Source organism: Narcine bancroftii, chromosome 2 (genome assembly GCF_036971445.1).
Source record: "Narcine bancroftii isolate sNarBan1 chromosome 2, sNarBan1.hap1, whole genome shotgun sequence".
Taxonomy (NCBI): Eukaryota; Metazoa; Chordata; class Chondrichthyes; order Torpediniformes; family Narcinidae; genus Narcine; species Narcine bancroftii.
The window spans coordinates 179,816,057-179,838,537 of NC_091470.1; the positions used below are offsets into that span (position 1 = coordinate 179,816,057).

At 49.0% G+C, this 22,481-nt stretch overlaps 1 protein-coding gene across 4 annotated transcripts in view; it reads right to left on the reverse strand.

Annotated features, from left to right (window-relative positions):
* Positions 1-3,367: 3,367 nt before the first annotated feature.
* Positions 3,368-22,481, reverse strand: part of abcf1 (ATP-binding cassette, sub-family F (GCN20), member 1) — a 68,945-nt gene continuing 49,831 nt past the window's right edge. For all 4 annotated transcript variants that reach the window (XM_069919359.1, XM_069919357.1, XM_069919356.1 and 1 more), the window contains 13 exons: positions 20,893-21,032; positions 17,948-18,096; positions 16,487-16,570; positions 15,378-15,502; positions 13,598-13,710; positions 12,237-12,408; positions 11,386-11,460; positions 9,558-9,628; positions 8,050-8,082; positions 7,355-7,523; positions 6,177-6,241; positions 5,404-5,476; positions 3,368-3,946 (listed from right to left, as the gene is read on the reverse strand). In XM_069919359.1, coding sequence (XP_069775460.1) covers positions 3,780-3,946; positions 5,404-5,476; positions 6,177-6,241; positions 7,355-7,523; positions 8,050-8,082; positions 9,558-9,628; positions 11,386-11,460; positions 12,237-12,408; positions 13,598-13,710; positions 15,378-15,502; positions 16,487-16,570; positions 17,948-18,096; positions 20,893-21,032 — 1,436 coding nt within the window. In that variant the 3' untranslated portion in view covers positions 3,368-3,779. The remainder of the gene's footprint in view (positions 3,947-5,403; positions 5,477-6,176; positions 6,242-7,354; positions 7,524-8,049; positions 8,083-9,557; positions 9,629-11,385; positions 11,461-12,236; positions 12,409-13,597; positions 13,711-15,377; positions 15,503-16,486; positions 16,571-17,947; positions 18,097-20,892; positions 21,033-22,481) is intronic.

Consider the following 22,481-nt stretch of genomic DNA (forward strand, 5'->3'; position numbering starts at 1 on the left):
TTTCTGCCTTGAGGGGTAAGACTTTATTTTCAGTTTGAAGCAGCAGATGGTGTTTCAGAAGGTGCAGTCAACAGTTTAACAGCGCCAGCGATCTGGGTTTGACTCTGGTTCTACCCTGCTGTCAGTAACATTTAAATTAAAAATAAGGTAGCCTCCACTGGAGGAGAGAAGCAGCTCGTGGGCTGGAAGGCTGTCTGCATGGGTTTCGAAACGTACGGGGTTTGTAGGTTAATGAGCGAACTTGGGCTCGTCAGGCTGTTACTGTGATGCATGTTTAAATTAATGACATCACCTTGGTGAGTTGATTTCTTGTAAAGGAATGGGTGCTAGAGAATTCTATTCACAAACTAGGATTTAAATTTTAAAACTTTATTTATAGAACGGTAGAAGCCCATTCTTGTCATCCTGAGCTGCACAATTACACCCATATTAACCCCATGTTTTAAAGGGGGGGGGAAGGAACCCACGCAGACAAGGGGAGAGCGGCAAACTCCTTATAGCGTCAGATTTGAACCCAGATCGCTGGCGCTGTAAGAGCATCACACTAATTGTACTGCTTATGTACCTCTGACGTTCCAGTGGAATTTGTGGAGCCTCTCACCGATGAGGTTAAATTTGGATCAGACAAACCAGGCCAGGCTGTTTTGATTTTCCAGGTGAAAGTAGACCAATGCCCGACAGGGCACAGATGGCGGCGATTGGGGCTCCAACCTCCCCTCCCTTTAATGTACTGCTGCTACCAGCATCAAGCTGAATTCCCCTCCCTGACTACCCTTTCAAAAATAAATGAGCTTGTCTCTTCCCAGCCCTTTTGCTGGAATAACAGGTGGTAAACTTGCCTGTTGAAGACCACTGATATGTGTTAAATAGTTCTGCAGGAGAGAATCAGGGCCTGCAGCCTGCTGACCTTGTGCCTGAGTTTAGACCACATGACACAAGAGTAGAAATAGGGCAGACAACCCATCAAGTCTACCCCACCATTCAATCACAAGCTGATCCATTTTCCCCACTTCTCCCCATAACCTTTGAGAACCTGTCAATCTCTGCCTTAAATACACCCAATGACCTGGCCTGTGGCAGTAAATTCTACCGATTCACCACCCTCCGGCTGAAGAAATTCCTCCATGTCTCTGTTCTAAGAGGACACCCTTCAATCCTGAAGTTGTGCCTTCTTGTCTGAGACTCTCCCACCGTGAGAAACCATCTTTCAACATTCAAAATGTTTCAATGAGATTCTCTCTCTTCTCCTCTCCACCCCCCCACCCCCAATTCTCTTAAATTCCAATGAGTACAGGTCAAAGAGCTGTTAAATGCTCCTCACATAACCCTTTCATTCCCAGAAACATCCTAGTGAACCTCCTTTGAACCCTCTCTAATGTCAGCACGCGAGGAGCCTAAAACTGTTCACAATTCTCCACGTGAGGTCTCCCCAGGGCCTTATAAAGCCTCAACATCACATCCCTGCTCTTAGATTCTATTCCTCTCGAAGTGAATGCCAGCCCATTCTCCGCTACCCTTTTGCCATCAAAGTATTAAGCTACAAATAGACTGTTTTGTGGGAGCCTGTTAAATCTGCAGAAACACAGGCCCTGCCTTACATTTCTACTGATGATCGAAGAATGGGGGTTTTCATCGGTTGATGCTGGATATCCTTGAATGAAGGGCAGGGCCTCATTCCAAATGTAAAATAATCCAAATGCCAGCCAGCTCAGTCCCAATCAGAGGCCTAAGGCCACTGTCTGAATTTTATCCATACGCTACTGTTTTGCGACCCCATTAAAAAATCAGTCCATGGACAGTATCTGTCAAAGGCTGCTTTTATACTTGGAATTCACACATGTCCTGTGGCTGATAAAATCAATTCTTGTTCATGCAGGGTAAATTATGAACCCTCTTGTTGTGCCAAGTGAGTTTCTCTGCTCTTTTGAGTATTACACTGCATTTACAGTGCCTGCAGACTTTACGATTGAACCCCTTGTTCGACTTAGAGTGCAAAAGGGCCCCAAACCATTGCCCATTTTTAAGTGGTCTATTAGAAAAATAAATGTTGGCACTGCTGGAGCAGCTGAAACAGACCCAGCCAGATTGCAGTTAGCTGCTTTAAACGGCCTGTTTAAAGGAGCCGACAGCGGTTGAAAACTTCCAGGCTTAATATTATTTGGCCTGTGACTCGTTTTTTTTCTGTACGAGGCCCACAACCGAAATGGTTTGTCCGCCCCCCCCCGTGGAGAGGCTGGGACATCTCTCCCACACTCTGTCTCCTCCTCCCCATGTGATGCAACATCGTGCCCAACATCAAGCATTTCCAGGCCAGGTTGAGCGTAATCAAGCGAGCACCAATCAGTCAGAGAAACCACACTGAAGGACATTTTTAAACGTGTTGGCCATGAGCAATCTGGGTGATTCCACTGGGCAGTGTAATTCCCCTGATTGGATGGATTTAAATTTAATTGCAACAATTAAAAGCATCACGACTCTGGGATTAAGTTCAACCCATTTACGGCTGACTCTCAAAGTGTGGCAGGTTGGGCAAATCGTGGGCCGTTGCTAATACCAGAGCCCATCGGGCTCTTCCTGTTCAGCTCAACATGGGATTAACTGCCACAAGAAAGTTCCATCTGGCAGTGCATCTGTGAAAGTCATTACTAGGTTCAGAGAGAACCTTTCAGGGAGATAGTCTCCAGGATGAGAAAGATGCAAAATTAACAGCACTGCTTCGGCCCCAACTGCTGAAGGTGGTCAAAGTGCATCCATTTACCCCAGAACTGCTTCAAACTGCAGATCCGAGGAAAGGAAAGGAATACTGCTGACCAGAGATTATAACAGGACCTTGATAGGAGTGCTGGGGTGATGGCTGGTGTGGACCCGCAAAGAGCAGAGACACCATGCTCCTGCGGGGTCCAGTTGCTCAGTCTGACTGTTGTCAGGCTTTAAACAGCCTGTAAATGAATTTATTTTAAAGTCCGCAGGTCTGCACCCAAGATGGCGGCGCTTGTGTTTGGCAACACCCAAGAGGGATTACAGTCTTTGGGGGAGCAGGGGACTGGCCGGGGCACCAGAAAATGGGTAGATCACTCACCACCATCCCCCCGCTTTGAGAAGCACAGGCGATGAAGGCGAGGAGACTGCAGGTAGCAGACAGTTGGAGATTGTCTCAAGGGGCACCAGGATTTAGAACCAGGACATGAGAGGGTGCTGAAGGGTTACTAATCGTGTTGGAGGTTCGGACCTCGAGCTCGGGTTGTTGACTGGAGTCTGGCTGCGGGAGCTCTGGAGGTGAAACTAAGGACACTCGGGTGTGGGGGGGGCAGGGGCAGAGGTGCTTCAGGCAACTTGCTGATAATGAATCTGTCTGTCTTACAGCAGGTTAAAGGCAATTTTGTGTCATTTGACACTTTATTACATGACGGTAAATTGAAACTTGAATCTAAAACTGCTTGAAATGCACAACTACATGAGTATGCAATGAAAGTTTTGGATTCTGTTCTGCCAAGCCCACATTCAATCCATCTCTGTTCAGGTGCTGGCTGGGCTGATGTGCCCAATACAGTTTTAATGCACATTTCCAAACCTTCTCTTCCCCTTTCTCTCTCAGGGAAGAAACATTTACATATCATAAAAATGTCCTGTTTGGCAATTTTGAAAGCATCAAGGACAACAGGCACAAGGCCGTAGTCTCCACATCTCGGGTCCCCTGCTGCAGCCTGTGTCAGTTGGCGGCCCCCTCCGTCTGCGTTCCAGCAGGAGGGACCTTCTACCCTGCTGGCCCCCCTGGTCGCTCAGTCCTTCTGCTTGTGGATGATGGTCTCGCCCAGAGCCTCCAGCACCTCGCGCTTGTAGTCGTCGAAGTTGCCGTCTATCTGGTTGATGGTCTGCTCCTCCACCACCCACAGCTGGCAGTTAGTCTCAGTGATGAGACGGGCATCATGGCTCACGATGATCACAGCTGCAGGGGGAGGGGAAGGATGAGACAGAGATGAGGTAGGAGCTCGACACAGGAGCGTTTGGGGTGGGAAGGTTGGCACAACACTATTACAGCACCAGCGACTGGTGTTCAAATGCGGCATTGTTCTCTCTGTGTGGGGTTCCCCTCCCCCCCCCCCAACATATCGGGGGTTGTAATTGGGCAACACGGGTTCGCGGATCAAAGGGACCTGTTACGTGGATGTATGACTAAATTTAAAATTTAAGAAACGAGCTATTCAGCCCATCGAGTCTGCCCTGCCATTTAATTGCGTGCGGATGCATTCTCCCACTCAGCCCCACTGCCCACCTTTCTCCCCATAACCTTTGATTCCCCAACTAATCAAGAACCTATCAATCTCTTGCCTTAAATACATCTAATGACCCGGCCTCGACCACCACCTCTGGCAACAAATTCCACAGATTCACAGCCCTCTGGCTGAAGAAATTCCTCCCTTCAGTCCCGGATTCTCCCACTGTGGGAAACAACCTTTCTACATTTGCTCTGTCCGTGCCTTTCAACATTCGAAATGTTTCAATAAGATCCTTTCCCCCACCCTTCATTCTCCTAAATTCCAAGAGCTGTCAAATGCTTTCATTCCCCGATCATCCTTGTGAACCTCCAACGTCAGCAAGTGCTCTCTGAAATTGGGGAGCCCAAAAGTGCTCACAAGTGAGGTCTCCCCAGCGCCTCAACATCTCATCTCTGCTCTTAAATTCTATTCCTCTTGAAATGAATGCCACACGGCACGACCAGGATGTCAGACAGCCAGGTTCATCACAGAAACCGGACAACTGGTGCACGAATCCCATTTTATCCGCCCCCCCTTAATCCTACCCCTGGAAACAAGGTGCAATTTGTGACCAAATTTTAAAATTTAGGCATACAGCACGGTAACACACCCTTGTGGCCCACGAGCCCGTGCCACCCAATTACACCCAACTGACCTACAAGTCCCCATGCTTTTTGGAGAAACGTGGAGGAAACCCATGTAGACCAGGGGGTTAACATACAAACTCCTTACAGACAGCCCCAGATTATTATTTTGAACTGCAGAAACTTACAAGGATTAGATAGAAATCTTCGTCTAGATTGAGAGACGCAGCATTGAAACAGGCACTTTGATTTCCCCCCCCCCCCCATTCCAGTGCTGGACAGATTCTGGGATAGAACAGTACAGGCCCTTCGGCCTACCATGTTGTGCCAACCTTTGTAAACCTACTCCACTTAACCCTTCCCTCCCTCACACCCAGAACCCTCTATTAGTAAAAACACAATGCTGGATAAATGCAGCAGGTCAAACACTGAACTTTATAGAGCAAAAGTGAAGATACAGAACTAATGATTCGGGCTTGAGCCCCCTCATCAAGGTTGATCATACCCTGATGAAGAATGGAGCTGCTCCACTGAACTCAGCACAGGCGTCTGTAACAACTCACCTCCTTTGTAAATGTTAATGGCTTCAGCTAAAGCATCAATGGACTCGATGTCCAGATTGTTTGTAGGTTCATCCTGCAACATGAAACAGACAACATTCAGACACTGAGGAGACTGAACGTTCTCCCCGTGTTTGTGTGAGTCTTTCCAGAGGGCACCGGTTTCCTCCCACCATTCAAAACGTTCGGGGTTGTGGGTCAATTGGGTGGCACAGGCTTGTGGACTGAAAATGACTTTAACTCTGTGACTCACTGCGACACCGCACCCTGCGCTGTGACTGTAATACTGCTCTCTGTGCCCAGTAACACCGCACACTGCTCTGTCTGCAACACTGCGCCCTGACTGCTAACACTGCGCTCTGTCTGCAACACCGCACCCTGCGCTCTGCAATCCACTGTATCACTGCGCCTTGCGCTCCGACTGCTAACACTGCGTCCTGCGCTCTGTGACCCACTTAACACCATACCCTGCATTCCACCTGCAACATCATGCTCTGACTGCTAACACCGCGCCCTGCATTGCACCTGCAACACCATGCCCTGCGCTGCACCTGCAACACTGCGCCCTGCCCTTTTGTTATTGAATTATCTGCTGTACTTATGGGTTCATCTACCTGGATAGCACACACAACAAAGCTTTTCACGCTATCTTGGCACAGTGAACACTTTTTCAACTAACCGGTGTTTGGGATGGGGGGGGATACAGATGGGGAATGACGATGAGGGTTGGAGACAATCCCTACAGTGCTGGGTGAGGGGAGCACGAGGTGACTCACCAGGATGAGGACATCGGGCTGTCGGCACGCCAACTCGGCAAACACCACCCGTGCTTTCTGACCACCTGCCAGGAGAAGAGGCACCGGCATGAGTGGTAACCGACGAACCGTCCAGCGCCACGGGCGAGGGGAAGCTGGCACAAGCCATCACACACACCCCCCACTCTCCATCGACAGCCCCCACAGCTTCCAAAGGAATCCAACATGGAACTTCCCTCCCATCCCGGCCACACTCTCTCCACTCCCACTTCCTGTTAAGAAGATGATACACCAGACTGTAGCATCACCAAGTTCCTTTCCTGCTGTGGTCAGACCCCTGCGTGAACCCCTGCCTTTGATCCTTCGAACAGATGTCTGCAGTGAATTTTTAACTGTTGTGCTATGACCGGGCTGACCAGCGGTACTGCTCGCAAGATGAACTTTCTTATGGCACCGAAGTGAACATGGAACGCCTCCTGATAATCAAGAGTAGGTGGGAGATGCTCACCGCTTGCAGCCAGCTTTCCTGTTTCCACGTACTGGTGCTACAGAGCATGGGCAGTCACTGGTGGGGGGTGGGGGGAATGTAGGGTGCAGCGGGAGAGTACATTCACAGTATCCCCCCGCCCCCCTTCGCATGGCATTGCCCGAACTCTTGCATTTATGGTTGGACCAATGCTAACTTGGCTGGCTCCATCCCCAGAGTTGGGAGAGGCATCGGCGTTCCCAGGGTCGGTCTTTCAGCTCGAGATTACACTCCCTCCCAAGAGCAACTGACCACCAGTGCTCTCGATGACCAGCAACAGCACAGCCGCAGGTCCTTCGGCCCAATTGCACTGAGTCTGCTGTTATTCTCCCTGTACTCCTGTCAACGCCCCCCCCCCCCCCCCCATCCATAACAAATTCTTCCCCCTCATCTCCACTTTGGGAGCAAGATACAACAGGCCGATTTAACCCATCGAATAGCATGTCTTTGGGACATGAGAGTAAGCTCGGGCAGAGCGTGTAAACACCAGACAGGCAGCGTCTGAGGTTAAAGCCGGGCATCGTCACTGGTGGATGCCCAGTGGGCATTCCCACCACCCCACCCCCCAGGAGAAGGAGGTCGGCGAACAGCAGTGGGGACTCGCGGTCCGGATCAGGCAGTGATGACCCATTCCTCCTAGACACTGGCACCCACCGCACAGCCCCCTCCGTACCCGAGAGCTTGCAGATCTGGATGGTGTGGGCATGGCTCTCCAGCCCAAAGCGGCCGAGGCACTTCCTCCCGTCTTGGTAAGGTAGGTTGAAGTTTCTCATCAGGTACTCTGTGGCAGTCTCCTCCATGTGGAGCTGGTCGGCATACTGCTGGTTGAAGAACCCAATTTTCTGTGCATGAGGGAAACAGGCGGCTTGTTAAAAGATTTCAGGTTTCTTGTCAGAGGACATACAAGCCATCACATACAACCCTGAGATTCCTTTTTCCTGCGGGCCAGGCAGAATCACCACTTACTGGTCAATTGGATGGAATTGGAGTGGTGGGCCGAAAGGGCTTGTTACCATGCTGTGTGATTAAAACAATGAACCCACGGACACCTCCTCACTTTACCCTCTTTTTTCAGTATTTATTTTTTTAAAAATCTTGTATTTACGATATTGTCATTGATAATAATTTTACTGCTGCCACAAAACAACAAATTTCATGATCAATAAACTTGGTTCTGAACTGATCCCATGGTAAAACTTGGGTCGGGTTGCCCATCCAACAAGTACCTCGCATCTCAGCTGCCATGTACTGTGCACCAGGGCAACGCGCACCAGCCCCCGTTCCACAGCACAGGAATAGGGCCCTTCGCTCATGCTAACCCAGTTATTCGTGTAACCTAGAGAACAAACACCTTCCCAAGACACTCACCAGCCTGTGGTTCCTTCTTTGTTCACCAATGGTCTGAAAGCAGAAAAGGGAAATTAGATTCCACAGCTGCCACACAGCAGAGGGTAAAAGCCCTTCAGCCCATTGAGTCTGTACCAATCACCAATCCAACATCTTTTTACTGTTTCTTCCCATTTGTTAAGGAACTCCCCTCCCCACTCCCAAACCTCACCCACACACTAGGGGTAATATTACAGGGGCCAATTAACTCAAGAAGTCAACTGCCTTCCTTGGATGCGGCACGAGTTCCCCGACATTTTAAATTTTTTAAATTTAGATATACAGCACGGTAACCGGCCATCGGCCCACGAGCCCATGTCACCCAATTGACCTACAAACCCCAAGTTTGTTTTTGGTGGGAGGAAACCGGCCCCCAGAGGAATACCCGCACAGACATGGGGAGAATGTGCAAACTCCTACGGACAGCACAGGATTCGAACCCAGATCCTGTTTGCTGGCACTGTAACACCATGGCGCTAACTACTATGCCAACCGCGCCACCATAATGTTAACACTTTTACAGCGCCAAATACCCGGATTCGAATCCCGTGACATCTGTAAGGAGTTTGTATGTTCTCCCTGTGTCCGCATGGGTTTCCCCTGGGAGAACTGGTTTCCTTCCACCGTTGGAAACGTACAGGAGTTGTAGGTTAATTCGGGAATTTTGGCAGCACGGGCTCGTGGGCGCGTAACCATGCTGTACAGTATGTCTAAAGTTTTAAATTTTAATTCAAAGATACGTGCGATGCAAGTTTGGTGGCCTTGGGGAATTCTGCTCTGATCTGACCTGCGAGCTTGACCAAGTCCCCTCACACTGGGCCACCTCATTGGCCTTCTTGGTCAACGTGGACGTACAGGGTCGAGCAGCAGACCTCTGTAGTGCAGAGAGGGGAGAACACCAAGTTCCTTGGAGTTCACTTAACCAGTGACCTATCATGGACACTCGACATCTCCTCACTTGTCAGGAAGGCGGAACAGCGGCTGCATATCCTGAGAAGACCAAAATGGGCGAGGCTTCCGGCCACCATCTTGTCAGCTTTCTACAGGAGCTCTATTTGAGAGCGTCACAGTGTTGGTATAGATGCTGCAGAGAAATGGATCCGAGGCCAAGAGTGGCAGAGAATCACTGGGGTCTCCCTCCCCCCTCCCATTGACGTGATCTACTGGGATCGTAGTCTGAAGAGGGCGCTCAAATTCATCGAGGACCTCTTCCAGCTGCTCGCATCGGGGTAAAGATACAGGAGGATCAGAGCCAGCAACACCAGGCTGGGGAACAGCTTCTTCCCACGGGCAGAAAGAGTGTTCACACTAACCACTTTATTTAACAAAGTTTACTTATTTTTATATCTGTACTGCACATAAATCGCTTGTAAATGTGCGCACGAAATGACTAAGCACATGTTCGTATGATTTTACCCCAAGGACCAAAGAACCCGGTTTCTTCTGGTTGCACTTAAACAATTGGAAGGTAACAATAAACTTGAACTTACAGGGGTCAACTTCCCACCCAGCAGTAGCAGCAGGGTGCTCTTCCCCACGCCGTTGGGTCCCACGATGCAAACTAGGGGAAGAGCAAAGACAGGAGCAAGCTAGCAGCCGCTTCATGACAAGCCCCAGGGTTGAGCCCCATCCCCTCTGTTCAACACCACCTGATGTTGCCAAAAATGTCCATGTTAGCAACCACTGACACACTGGTGTCATTATTTCAATGGGCAAGGATCTTACACAGAGTTAGTACAGTCAGTATGGATCAGAACAAATGTCTCCTCTTCAATGACGATCAATGCAGGCGCACCTCAATGATGCATGCTCAGCCCACTGCTCGGCTCGCTCTACACCCACGACCCACAATCCGAATGCCATCTGCCAATTGGCTGATGGCACCACAGTTGCTGGCAGGAGGGAGATAGGTCTGCTGGTTGAATGGTGTCACAGCAACAACCTTGCACTGAACTGATTGTGGACTTCAGCCAGGGGAATCTAGGAGAACACGAACTGGTCCTCATCAAGAGGTCAGCAGTAAAAAGGATGAAGAACTTCGAATTCCTGGGTGTCAAGATCGCTGAAGATCTATCCCGGAGCCCCCACGTTGATGCAATCATGAAGAAGGCTTGCCGGCGGCTGTACTTGGTGAGGAGTTTGAGGAAGTTTGGTATGTCACCGAAGACTCTTGGAAATTTCTTCAGGTGGAGAGCTTTCTGACTGTCTACATCACTGTGGAGGCGGCAATGCACAGGACAGGGGCAAAAAACCTACAGAGAGCTGTGAACTCAGCCCGTGACATCACGGGCACACACTGCACTCCACTGAGGACGTTAACAAGAGGCGGTGTCTTAAGAATGCAGCCTTTATCCTTAAGGACCCCACCACCCAGGCCACGACATCTTCACAACGCTGCCATCGGGAAGGAGGTGCAGGAGCCAGAAGACGAGCACCCAACAGCACAAGGTCAGCTTCCACCATCAGATTTCTGAATGGACAAGGAGACACAGACACTGCCTCGTCTTCTCCATAATTTATTTATTTCCTTACGAAATCTAATTTATCTGTAAGCCTGGTGTCGTGTCCATGATAATAAATTCTGATTCTGGATAAGAACTTCTCAAAATACATTCTTTAGACAAGCCCAGTTATATTTCCACCTTCAACTCATTCCCAGCTAAATTATTACTCTATAAACAAATCCTAGGGATCGCTTAACAATAGACAATAGGAGCTGGAGTAAGCCATTTGGCCCGTCGGGCCAGCACCGCCATTTTAGATCATGGCTGATCATTACCATCAGTACCCCTTTCCAGCCTGGACCCTGTAACCCATTGGTCAGTGACAGGACACCACCTACAAAATCCCTTCAGTAGATGAATCACCTCAGAGCGTTTATATGCGGAGTTCACTTAAATCGGTGCGACCTTGAGGGGACGAGATGGCCTGTTTCCATACTGTAATTGTTATATGGTTTGATATGTTCAGTTGTCCTGCAGTTTCTTGAGGTGGAGTGAAAACAACAAAAGATAACAAATGTAGTCAACATTTTGAGCCCCCAAAGTCCCTTGGGTGCTGAAGGCTTCCTGCTGGCATCAGATGTTTGAATCTAGAGACTGCGTAAGCACTGGAGGTGAATCCACGGACACAATTCTGAAGGGCCTTTCTCTCCCACTATGAGAGGTGCTGGGCGACTCTTTGCCTTAAGGCAGGTAATTTCATGTAATATTACACGTTCTGTACTATTGCATGATAATAAAGGAATCTTTGATTTTAAACGCATTCCCAATTACATCGCTCCAGGTCGGTGAAATGAAAGAAGGAATGGATACTTACTTCTGGAATCCATGTCAATACCAAAGTCCAGGTTTTTGAAGATCGGCTTCTGGTTTTCATACGCAAAATCGACCGCTGGAATTGGAGACAGAAAGAACGCATCAGTGCAACACAATCGCACCAGATAACACGCTGCAGGGGTGGGTGCAGAGAACAGCATATGGGACTGCAACAGGTCAAGGAGCCACAGGGAAGCAGCTCTTCAGCTTGAGGTGAAACACGCAAGTCTGCAGATGTTGCGATTGTAGTAAACACAGAGATGCTGGAGGTCTTCCCTGGGGAAAAGGGTGCACGTGTGAGGAGTTGGTATTCCCAGCCACTTATCGGCCCATTTGGACTGGAGGGAAAATTTAACAGAGAGTAAAACACAAAGGTCTGTAGGTGCAGTGATTGAAGTGAAAACACAAACGCTGTAGAAACTCAGCAGGTCAAACAGTGCTCTTTATATTGCAAAGATAAAGATGCAGAACCAACATTTTGGACAACCCCTTCATCAAGGTATCAAAAAAATGTAGGCAGGTGCCCTAACAAAATGATGGGGGGGGGGGGAGGGGTATAGGAGCAGGGGGAGGAACGCAGTCCCATAGGCATGAGATAATAGATGGAGAAGTGAGGGAGGACACAGCAGCAAGTGGGGCTCTCTGAATGGAGAGGGAAGGGGTCAGAGAGCTGGAGGAAAGCAGAGGGAGGGATGGAATTGGGAGTGGGCCGGCAGAAGTCGACGTTAATGCCATCCGGTTGCGCGGGGGTGGGCACAGGCAGAATATTAGGAGTTGCGGGTAGCCTGAGGCCATGGACAGACATGTCGGCGTGGGAGGTGCAGAATTCCGTTTATTCACTCAGGCACTTACCATGAAGTCCGAGGATGGGAGGGCTCAGGGGAGGTGGATTCGGGAAGGTGAACTTCACCGTGTACTCCCGGGGTCTCTTCAGGAGCTCGGGAGCTTCGTTCGACTCCTCGTCCGCGTTCTTTCTCCGGCATTTCTGCTGCTTGCGCGTCAGCGCCTCCTTGGTCTGTTTCTCCTGCAAAAAAAAATCGAATGCTGTGGCTTGAGGAGAAAGGCAGATGAGCTAACCACTGAGGTAGTGTTAGGAATTGAACGTCCGCTTGTTAGTGCAAGGTCATTACAGCGCAAGCCTGGGGTCGAACCACAGACACTACCTCTATTGTTTTCTCTTCTTTCCCACTAATTATTTATTTTTTAGTCAGTGTCGGCGGTGTGCCAGTGCTCAGCAAAAGGAGGTGTCAGGCGCTCCTTCTGTCTGACAGCCGACAGGTCTCCCTTAGGCAAGGTTAGTACCCATTTAGCCTCCCAATCAGGGTCAGGTGAAGCCGTGGTTTGAAGATGGTGGATGTTTTTTTTTAAACAAGCAGATTCTACAAATTGGAATTTATGGTTGGAAAACTAAAAACACTGGGCAGATGAACCTGCTGATCCACGGCCAGGATTTACCCGTCCAGTATGGACAGTGCAACGGGAAACCACGTCGGTATTTTCCCCTTGTATAATCATCAACTCAACATCGACTACAGTCTCAGCTCAAAGACAGAGCCTTCACCAAAGGAGAACAGAGGAGGCAACAATTCGGAGGGTCAGAGATCATGACAGATGGAGAGACACAATTGCCCGCGCCAAGCAGCAAGGCACCTTAATGAATTTAACGAAATATAATTTATGGCAAATTTTGTGCCTGTAATGAACAATACTGCTGTGGCAAAACAACAAACAGTTGGGTTACTGTCTGGTACGGAGGTGCCAATGCACAAGAAAGGAGCAGGCGACAGAGGGCTGTTAACTTCGCCAGTGACATCACTCAATCAAAGATGTCGACAAGAGGCGGGTGCCTTGAGAAAGCAGCCTCTATCCTCAAAGACCCCCCACCCCCCCAGGGCATGCCCTCTCCACTCCGCTAACATCGGGAAGGAGGTGCAGGAGCCTGAAGATGAGCTCCCACTGCTTCCTCCCCATCGCCATCAAATTTCTGAACGGACAATGAACCACAGACGCCACCTCTTTCTCTTCTTTAATACTAATTATTTTATTTTTTTAATGTGATTTGTAGCAATACGTGCACCTGTAAACACTGCTGCAAACCAAAGAATTTTGTGACATGTTCAGGACAATAAATCCTGATTCTGGTCTTAAATCAGAAGCCCAATTTCTTCAGCTACCAGAACTGTCAACCTGTAACCCTTTCCACAACCACTTACTGCTTGTTTGGTGGACTTTCCACCCGCCTTCAGATCTTTAAGTCTCTTCTCCTGTTTCTCATAGAGCTTCAGCTGTTCCTTTTGCTTTTGCTGGTACATCTTCTTAAAGGTATCTGGAAGGAATAGTGAAGAGGTTAGCGCGACACGCACCAGCGATCGCTGTTCGAATCAGTCGGTAAGGAGTTCGTATGTTTAACTCCGAGACTGCCCGGGATTCCTCCGACCGCCCCAGTTTCCTCCCACCGTTCTTAGGATATATGGGGTTAATTGGTCGCTTGGATGTATTAGGGCGGCGCCTGCTCGTGGGCCGGAAGGGCTTGTAACTGTGCTGCCTCTCTTAAAAAAAACATACGGACATCAAAAGAAGCAGCAGTCTCCGAAAAGACACAATGTGCATGGAGGGCATTGTTTGAGGCAGGAAGGATTCCTTTATTCACTTTACTGAATAAAGCAATAACTTTGGTGCATCTCCATGCTAGAAATGACAGTAATCTCTCATCTCCTTGAAGACTGTCAGGGGCCTTTCTACTGTACAATATCACTTTCGTTATTAAACTGGAAAAAAATCAAATACACATTGAGAGGGTGCCTAGAAAACGTTTCCCCAAACGGCAACCCTCTATGCGTAATTTTTCTCTGAATTACGATTGCTTACTGAGTAAAAGACGAACTGTGAAATGGTTGCACCGGTAATATACCGATGATACAGTCAGAGAAGGTGGAGGGGGGGGGGTAGAGCAAGCATGTGAACGTCTGTATGGATGCGTGTTGGTTTTTCTGACAGAAAGAAGAAATTAGGAGCACAAAGTACTTCTGTGAAATGGGTGCGAAGTTGTTTATGATGCTCAATACATACATTTTGAAAGAGAAGTATTTCATATCAGTGCCATAGAAATTGATGATTTCTGGGATGCAAAAATTAAATGTAGTAGGGAAAGGCATACTGTGCTGAGTCGGCTTTAGACAGCCTGTTAAAGGAGCTGACGGTGGTTTATTTTAAAATCTCGTGACTGTGGGGTCTGGGCTCCAGATGGTGGTGCCTGAGTTTGGCAGCAGCCGCCAAAGGTCGCCGACTCCAATGGGGAGACCGTCCCACCCTGTTGGGAAGGAGAAGCAGAGGAGGCGACCTACAGGACGGCGGCCACGGTGGCGGACCAGCTCGGAGGCCAAAGAACACCCAGGCGGCGGGGCTGCTGGCGACCGCAGCCAAGGGACTCGCACTGGGCTGCAGACTGCTGGAGAGCGGCTGAAGGGCTGCCAGGTATCAGAACCGGGATCGTGTCGGGAGGTTCAGATTGGGAGTTCAGGTTGCTGATGGTTTGGACTGAAGCCTGTGTAGTTGCAGAGGCTGCGGGAGCACTAGGTGATTCAGGAGTGGGGGGGTGAGAGACTTTCTTTTGCTTCTCTCTCTCTCTCTCTCTCTCTGTAAGGGGCACCAGGCAATACTAATGGGGAACCTTTGCCTGACTTATGGCAGACTAGTTTTGTGCAATATTACATCGTGCAATATTTCTTCTACAATCTTGAACACTGGAGGCAGCCTCTGCAGGGAGCTAACGTCAATGCGAAAAGGAGTGCGTTTCCAGCCTTATATTTTATTCTCCTAAAACCTTGCTCATTTTTGTTTTAAACACTCATCCTTCCAATCTATCCTGATACTTTTCCCTTATATGCAGGTCCTTCACTTCCTCATTGCAATGAGCATTCACTGCAAGATTATCCAACTGAATCCAACCCCTGCCTCTTAAGAACGCTGTTGAGCATCCTGCTTGTGACTTACTGTAGTTTCCCCTGTAGTAGAAGAGCTTCTGCATGTCCAGGTGTATGACATCTGTGCAGACGTCGTCCAGGAAACCCTGGTCGTGGGACACAATGAGCAGAGTCTTCTTCCAGGTTTGCAGGTAGCTGGCAAGCAGAGGCAGAAAGGAGATAGACAGAGGTGGCGCATGAAGCCAGTCCCCAGCACATCACAAACTTCCTCCCCCTCCCACAAACAGCGCTACCCACTCTTAACCGATGTCCAAAGCCTATGAGCCGAGAGTGAGTTGTGTGGGACTGGACTTACTGGAATTTTATACAGGGGATCTTATAGAAACGTATAAAATTATGAAAGACATGGATAAGATAGAGGTAGATGTTGTTCCCGTTGGTGGTGGAGACCAGAACAAAGGGACAAGATTCAAGGGAGTAGATTTAGGACTGAGATGAGGAGGAACTGCTTTTCCCAGAGGGGGGTGAATCTGTGGAATTCACTGCCCATTGAAGCAGTGGAGGTGACCTCAGTAAATAAATTTAAGACAAGGGTGGATAGATTTTTACATCATGGGGGAATTGAGGGATAAGAGGAAAAGGGAGATGGGTGGGTGGAGATGAGCCTCCACCATCGTTGTCAGCAGCCAACACCACTCTCCGCATAAGAAAAACTTACCCCTGACGTCTCCTCTGTCCCTACTCGCCAACACCTCAAACCCACGTCCTCTTGTGGTCACCATTTCAGGTCTGTACTCCTTCCTTTACACCAGCCTTTTCATACAAATGCTTTTTGCTTCTACCCTGAAGAAGGGCTCAGGCCTGAAACATCAGCGATATATCTCTACCTCTTGTGGAGGCTGCAGGACCTGCTAAAGTTTCCTCCAGCGCCTTGGTCCTTTTCCTCATTTTGGGTGAGAGTCTGAGGGCGCCACTTTGCTCTGAAGTAGCCGACAATCCCAGATACGCGCTCTGCGATAACCTTCAGCACCATCCATCGCACCTCCAACCTTCGTATATCTGCCAAAGTACTGACCCATCCCTCTATTACTTCGTCCACGTCATTTAGAGAGGAAAAAAAAAAATCACCAAGAGCACGGATCCCAGGATAGATCCCTGCAGAACAAAGATCCAACTCACTTGTTCAGCCAAATGACTGCATTAAGATCCAAATGATTTGTGGGCTCGTCCAACATCAGTAGCGTAGGTTCCATGAACAAAGCTCTAACGGGGAGGGGAAAAACCACAGTCAGGGCACAAGCATGATGACGTTACATTGACTTTTCACACAGAAGAAACACCTGCCTGGTAAAAGTGGTCGATAAGATCAACCATCCAGTGTAATCACACTGTCAGCCTGGCCACGTTCTTTTCTCTCTGTCTCGTGCAGAAGGGTCAGAGGTCCGGCCAGAAGGGTGGCAGGGTTAGCGCAGACCTTAGCGTTTCACTAGTGCAGCGCCAATCACTAGGTTTGAATCTGCCGCTACCTGCAAGGAGTTTGTGCGCTCTTCCTATGTCTGCGTGAGTTTCCTCCAGGTGGTCTCCTCCCACCCTTTTAAACGTAACAGGGGTTGAAGGTTAATTGGCATATTTGGGCGGCATATGCTCATGGGCCAAAAGGACCTGCTGTATGTCTACATTTTAAAAAAATTAAATTTAAAGTTCAGACTGATCGTCAGAGAACATACAACCCGAAATTCTGTTTCCCTGCAGGCAAGGCAGAATTACCACTTACTGGTAAAACTGTACACAACATACACACGTAAACAAAATTTACCTCTGGGTTCAAGAGGTTCCTTTGCTTTCACCTTCCGCCAACAGCTATAAGGCTCTTGAACCTCCCCATGTCACCCAAAGAATAATGCTAAAAGTCGGGCAAAGTCTACTGACAACTCATTTTTTGTTGAACTGGCCAACTGTGAATATTTATCATTTATTTTCTCTTCCTTTTACATTTTTGTTCTCTTTGCAGTTCTTAACTGCACTTTTGTTGGCGTGTTTCAAGTCACTGGGAAGTTGAAGCAAGCAGACTTTCATTCACTCATCTAGGTGACCACGGCGCCGTATCAGCGAGGAGCCTACAGGGGCTGAGGGACCCACACACGCTGCGGGCGAATTGCGGTCGGGGGGGAACCAGCACGGGCTGCTGGAGACTGGCTTGTGGGAACCAGGTGTCACAGCGGGATTTGAGAGGGCGCTGAGGGCAAGAGCTCCCTAAGGGGCTCTGGTGCTGAAGGCTTCTCGATCATGTCGGAGGGTTGGACCTGGAGCTCGGGCGGCCGACACATCGAACAGAGGTCTGTGCGGCTGCAGAGGCTGAGGGAGCGCCGGAGACGAATCCACGGACACTCGGTGACTTCTCTTTCTCTCTGACTGTAAGGGGTGCTGGTGACTATCTTCCTCACAGCCGGCAATTTCGTATAATATTACACATTCTGTACAATTACATGACAGTAAAGGAACCTTGAATCTATATAACCACAAGTGGACAGACCACCAGTGTTCCCGGCCAAGCTGCCCTCACTGACCCCTGGAATGAGGTGGCCTTCTACAGCACTCCCCCCCCCCCTCCCCCACCCCGATCCAGTCCCCAAACCTCACCTAGCCAGCGACACTCGCATTCTCCAGCCTCCGGAGAACTTCTTGGTGGGGCGATTCTGCATCTCGGGAGTGAACCCCAAACCAGCCAGGATGCGACGGGCCTTTGCCTCTGCAGCCGCAGCGCCCATGGCGCGCAGTTCCTCGTACACCTGCAGAAAGAGCCTGCATCAACGTGGGTCAGCCCGGTGATGGATTGCGTCACGGTTAGGCTCTAGTTGATCAGCATCCAGTTCTTGCGTGCTGAAACTCTTCCTTCCCTCTCTTCCACCGACTCCATTACATATCCCATTGAAGGACCCTTCATACCTGAGACACACCTTCTTCTCCCTCCCCATTGGGGAGGAGGTTTGAGAATGTTAATGAGTGTGCCAATAGATTTAAAGACAGTATCTTCCTCACAGCCATCGGACTCCTAAATGCTCCCTAAGGAGGTTAAGGAAGGCAAGACTACTGGCCCCCAGCTTGACAACATTATATAGGAGCACAATCGAGTGCCCTGTTTGGCTACATCATTGCGTCGGATGGTAGTTGCAAAGCATCGGACTGGAAATTGATCAAAATAGCCGAGAAGATCACGGGGGGGGGGGGGGGGGTCCCTCCCTTTCCTCTACTGATGGCATTCACCAGGGCTCAAGAAATTAGTAAGGACCCCCTACCATCCACCACAGAGCATCTTTGACCCACTATCAACAAAGGGGTGGTACAGGAGCATCAAAATCCAGGCTGAGAAATAGCTTCCGACCACAGGCTGTGAGATTGTTGCCAACCTGGGAAACTTGTGGGAACCATAAAACGCTGCAGCACAGGAAACAGGCCATTCAGCCCCTCCAGTCTGTGCTGTCCCATTGACCTGCTCCTATTCATAGCCCTCCAGACCTCTCCTATCCAATTTATTCTTAAAACACATGATCAAGCCCATGTCCACCACACCAGCTGGCAGCTCGTTCCACCCTCCCACCACTCTCTGAGTGAAGAACTTTCCCCTTTCCTCTTCAACTATGACCTGTCATATTGATCTCCCCAATCTGTGGAAACAGTCTACACCTCTCAATCTTGTAAACCTCGACCAAATCTCCCCTCATTCTTCTTCGCTCCAAGGCAACAAGCCACCGTGCTTTTTCAAGCGCTGACTTGATTTTTCTTTAAAACTACATCAAGCATGTGAATAAACTATCAAAACTTCCCTGTTCATCTCTTTATTCCTTTAAAAGTACTGCCTGAGAATCCGGACTGACCCAATCCCTGAGCCGTCCAGATTTTCAGACTTCTATTGTAAACTTGAACTTGACATGCTGCCTTTGATTGACGCTACACTCCAATGTTCTGGTGATTTTCTATTTTGTACAGTTAATATCTGAAATGAACTCTTTGCATCGTCCCAGGTATGCGTGACAATAAACAAACTTGAAATGGAGGTAGGCAAAACCAGGAGTCCTCGCAGACTCCTCCAATGCCATACACCACATTCCAAAGCTCATACACGACAGCTATGCATGGTATCAACAGTGGTTCCGAGTGAGAGACCACTCTGGACCGGGCTGAAGTGTCATACAGCAGCCCTTCAGCCCAACTTGACCGCACTGACCAGGTTGTCTCCCTGATCCAGTCGCACGTGCCTATTGTTCAGCCTCTCTTCCTCTGAGCCTATCCGATCCATGGAGGCCTGTCCAAATTTTAAAAAAAATGTTTCAACTGCACCAACCTCTACCACTTCTGTTTCGTACACCCAAGTGCTGTGATATCAAAGTCCTGGCAGCCATAGAACATTACAGCACAGAAACAGGCCCCATCTCGTCAGGGCCGAACCATTTTTATGCCTAGTCCCACTGACTTGCCCCCAGTCCTGATCCCTCCATACTCTTCCCATCCACGTACCTGTCCAAATTCCTCAACTGTTAAGACTGAGCTTGCATTCACACCCTCAACAGGCAGTTTGTTCCGCACCCCCTACCACACACAAAATTTTATGATCCCCCCCAAACATTTCCCCTTTCACCCTTAACCCATGTCCACTGGTTTGTATCTCACCCTCTGTGGTAAAGCCTAACTACATTTATTCTGTCTAAACCCCTCATAATTTTAAATTCCTCTCTCAAATCTTCCTTCATTCTTCTACGTTCCAGGGAATGAAGTCCAAATCTGTTTAACCTTTCCCTGGAACTCTGTTCTTGAAAACCCCCAACAACATCCTAGTAAATCTTCTCCGCACTCTTTCAATCTTATTGACATCTTTCCTGTAGTTAGGGGACCAAAACTGCACACAATACAGGTTGTACCTCTCTTATTTGGCACCTGGGGTCTGACATCTCCCATGGTCCGACACGTGTAGATCTGCTGCCATTAGTACAAACTCCTTACAGACAGTGCGGGACTTGAACCCCTGTCCTGATCACTGGTGCTGTAAAGACGTTGCGCTAATTGCTATGCTAACCGTGCCACCCCTCAGTATTTGTGTGTGCGAAGCATTGTTCAGGTGGCATTGTTCTGGCACCTGAAAGGTCCGCAGCGGGGAGAGGCACAGTGGAGCAAACGCCGGCTCCTGTCGACTGTGGCCGTAGTCCCGCCCATTTTCAGGTGCCCAGGGGAAGCACTCGGAAGCGGAGAATACACCTACCCGAGGAAGGTTGGGCAAGTACTCCTCGGGTCAGGGTTCTCCATTTTCAAGTGGCCCCCCAACAGCCACATTCGGGTATTTTAGGCGGCTTTACGTTGGGGGCTCATGTTTATGTAGGGGGCTAATTTCTATTCTCCGGCAATGGCCATGTCCCAATGTCGCCGGCTTAAAGAGGTACAACCTGTACTCCAAATTTGCCTTCACCAATGTCCTATACATATTCAACATTTTGATTTCTGAAGGCCAATATGCTATAGGTTTCCTTACAACCTTTTACAGCCAAGTGATTTATCTCGGAGTAGAGTGGGGAGTTAAGGCTCAAACCCCTCACCTTCTGCAGCCTTTCTCCAGCACGGTCGTCGCCCTTGTCCAAGAGGGCCTGGAGCTGCCGCTCTTCTTCCAGAAGCTTTAGCCGCTTGGTGTCAGCCTTCAGGACAGCCTGGACGGCTGGGGTGTCATCGGCTCTCACCTCTGAGAAGGGACACAATCGGTTATCAGCTCAGGGCATCGCTCTTCAGACCAGTGAAGCATCTCACCAACCGCTCCCTCCTCACCATGCGCCAACTTGTTCCCACCCTACTCCCACCCCCCAACCACTGGCCTATAAAGCCCATCATGGACTCGGGATCCCTGACACCTGGATGGGCTCTGAGAGTGGACAAAGATCCCATGGTGGGGAAGTCATTTTCTAAAATGAGCATTATTTGTTGAATGGATACAAAACAAAGGTTACAAAAATGATACAGACAGGACAAGCAAAAAAGTCGGGCAAAAAAGTGGCAGATGGATTTCAATCCGGTTACGGGTGAGATGATGCATTTGGAAGGACAAACCAGAAGGCCGAGTAAGGGTTAATGGTCAGTTACTTAAGAGTGTGGAATAACAGAGGGATCTTGGGGTTCAAATCCATACATCCCTCAAGGTCACTGCACAGGTTGATAGGATAGTTAAGACCTATGGAATGCTGGGCTTCATTAATAGGGGGGTTGAATTCAGGAGTAGAGAGGTCATGTTGCAACTCTACAAATCTCTGATAAGACCACACTTAAAGAGTATTGTGTTCAGTTCTGGTCACCTCATTATAGGAAGGATGTGGAAGCTGTGGAGAGGGTGGAGAGATTGACCAGGATGTTGCCTGGATTGGAAAACAAGTCTTATGGGGCAAGGTTAGCAGAGCTAGGACTTTTCTGTTTGGAGCGTAGAAGGATGAGAATTAGGGGAGACATCAGGGGAGAGTTGTGGGTGTTTGGAATGCCTTGCTGTGGATGGTAGTGGAGGTTGAAACAGAGGGAGGGCACTTAAGAGACTCTTAAACAGGCACATGGATGAAAGAAAAAGAGAGGGTTGTGGGGTAGGGAGGGTTTAGTACTTTTTTTTTGGGCAGGGAATATATGGGTCGACATATCATCGAGGGCTTAAGGGCCTGTAAGATGCTGTATTGTTTCATGTTCTACAAAAGAAGACCATAAATCCTGATCCTGATTCTGGGCTTAGCTCCACCTACCTGCCTTTTTCCATAACCCTTTACAGAAATCAAACTTGGTCTTGAATTGAATTAATGAGACAGCCTCTATTGATTCCTTGGGCAGAGAATCCACTACCCCTCCCCACGTACGTCCGACTCGCTTCAGGTGGGTAGGTGTAGATATGTTAATGACTTCAGTCCGTAGAAGACTTCATGAACAGAAATGCAGAGGCTATGCTGCAAGATGCAAACTATGGCAAAGGTGGTTATGCTTTGGATCTTGGGCAGTTCCTTTACACCTCCACACTGCTCTTTCCATCATTCCGATGCAGGTTAATCTCGGTTTCATCTGTTCGCAAGACCTTTCTCCAAAATTCTGCAGGCTCTTAAATTCTTCTTGGCAAACAGTAATCTGGCTATCCATTCATTGGCTAACTAGTGGTTTGCATCTTGCA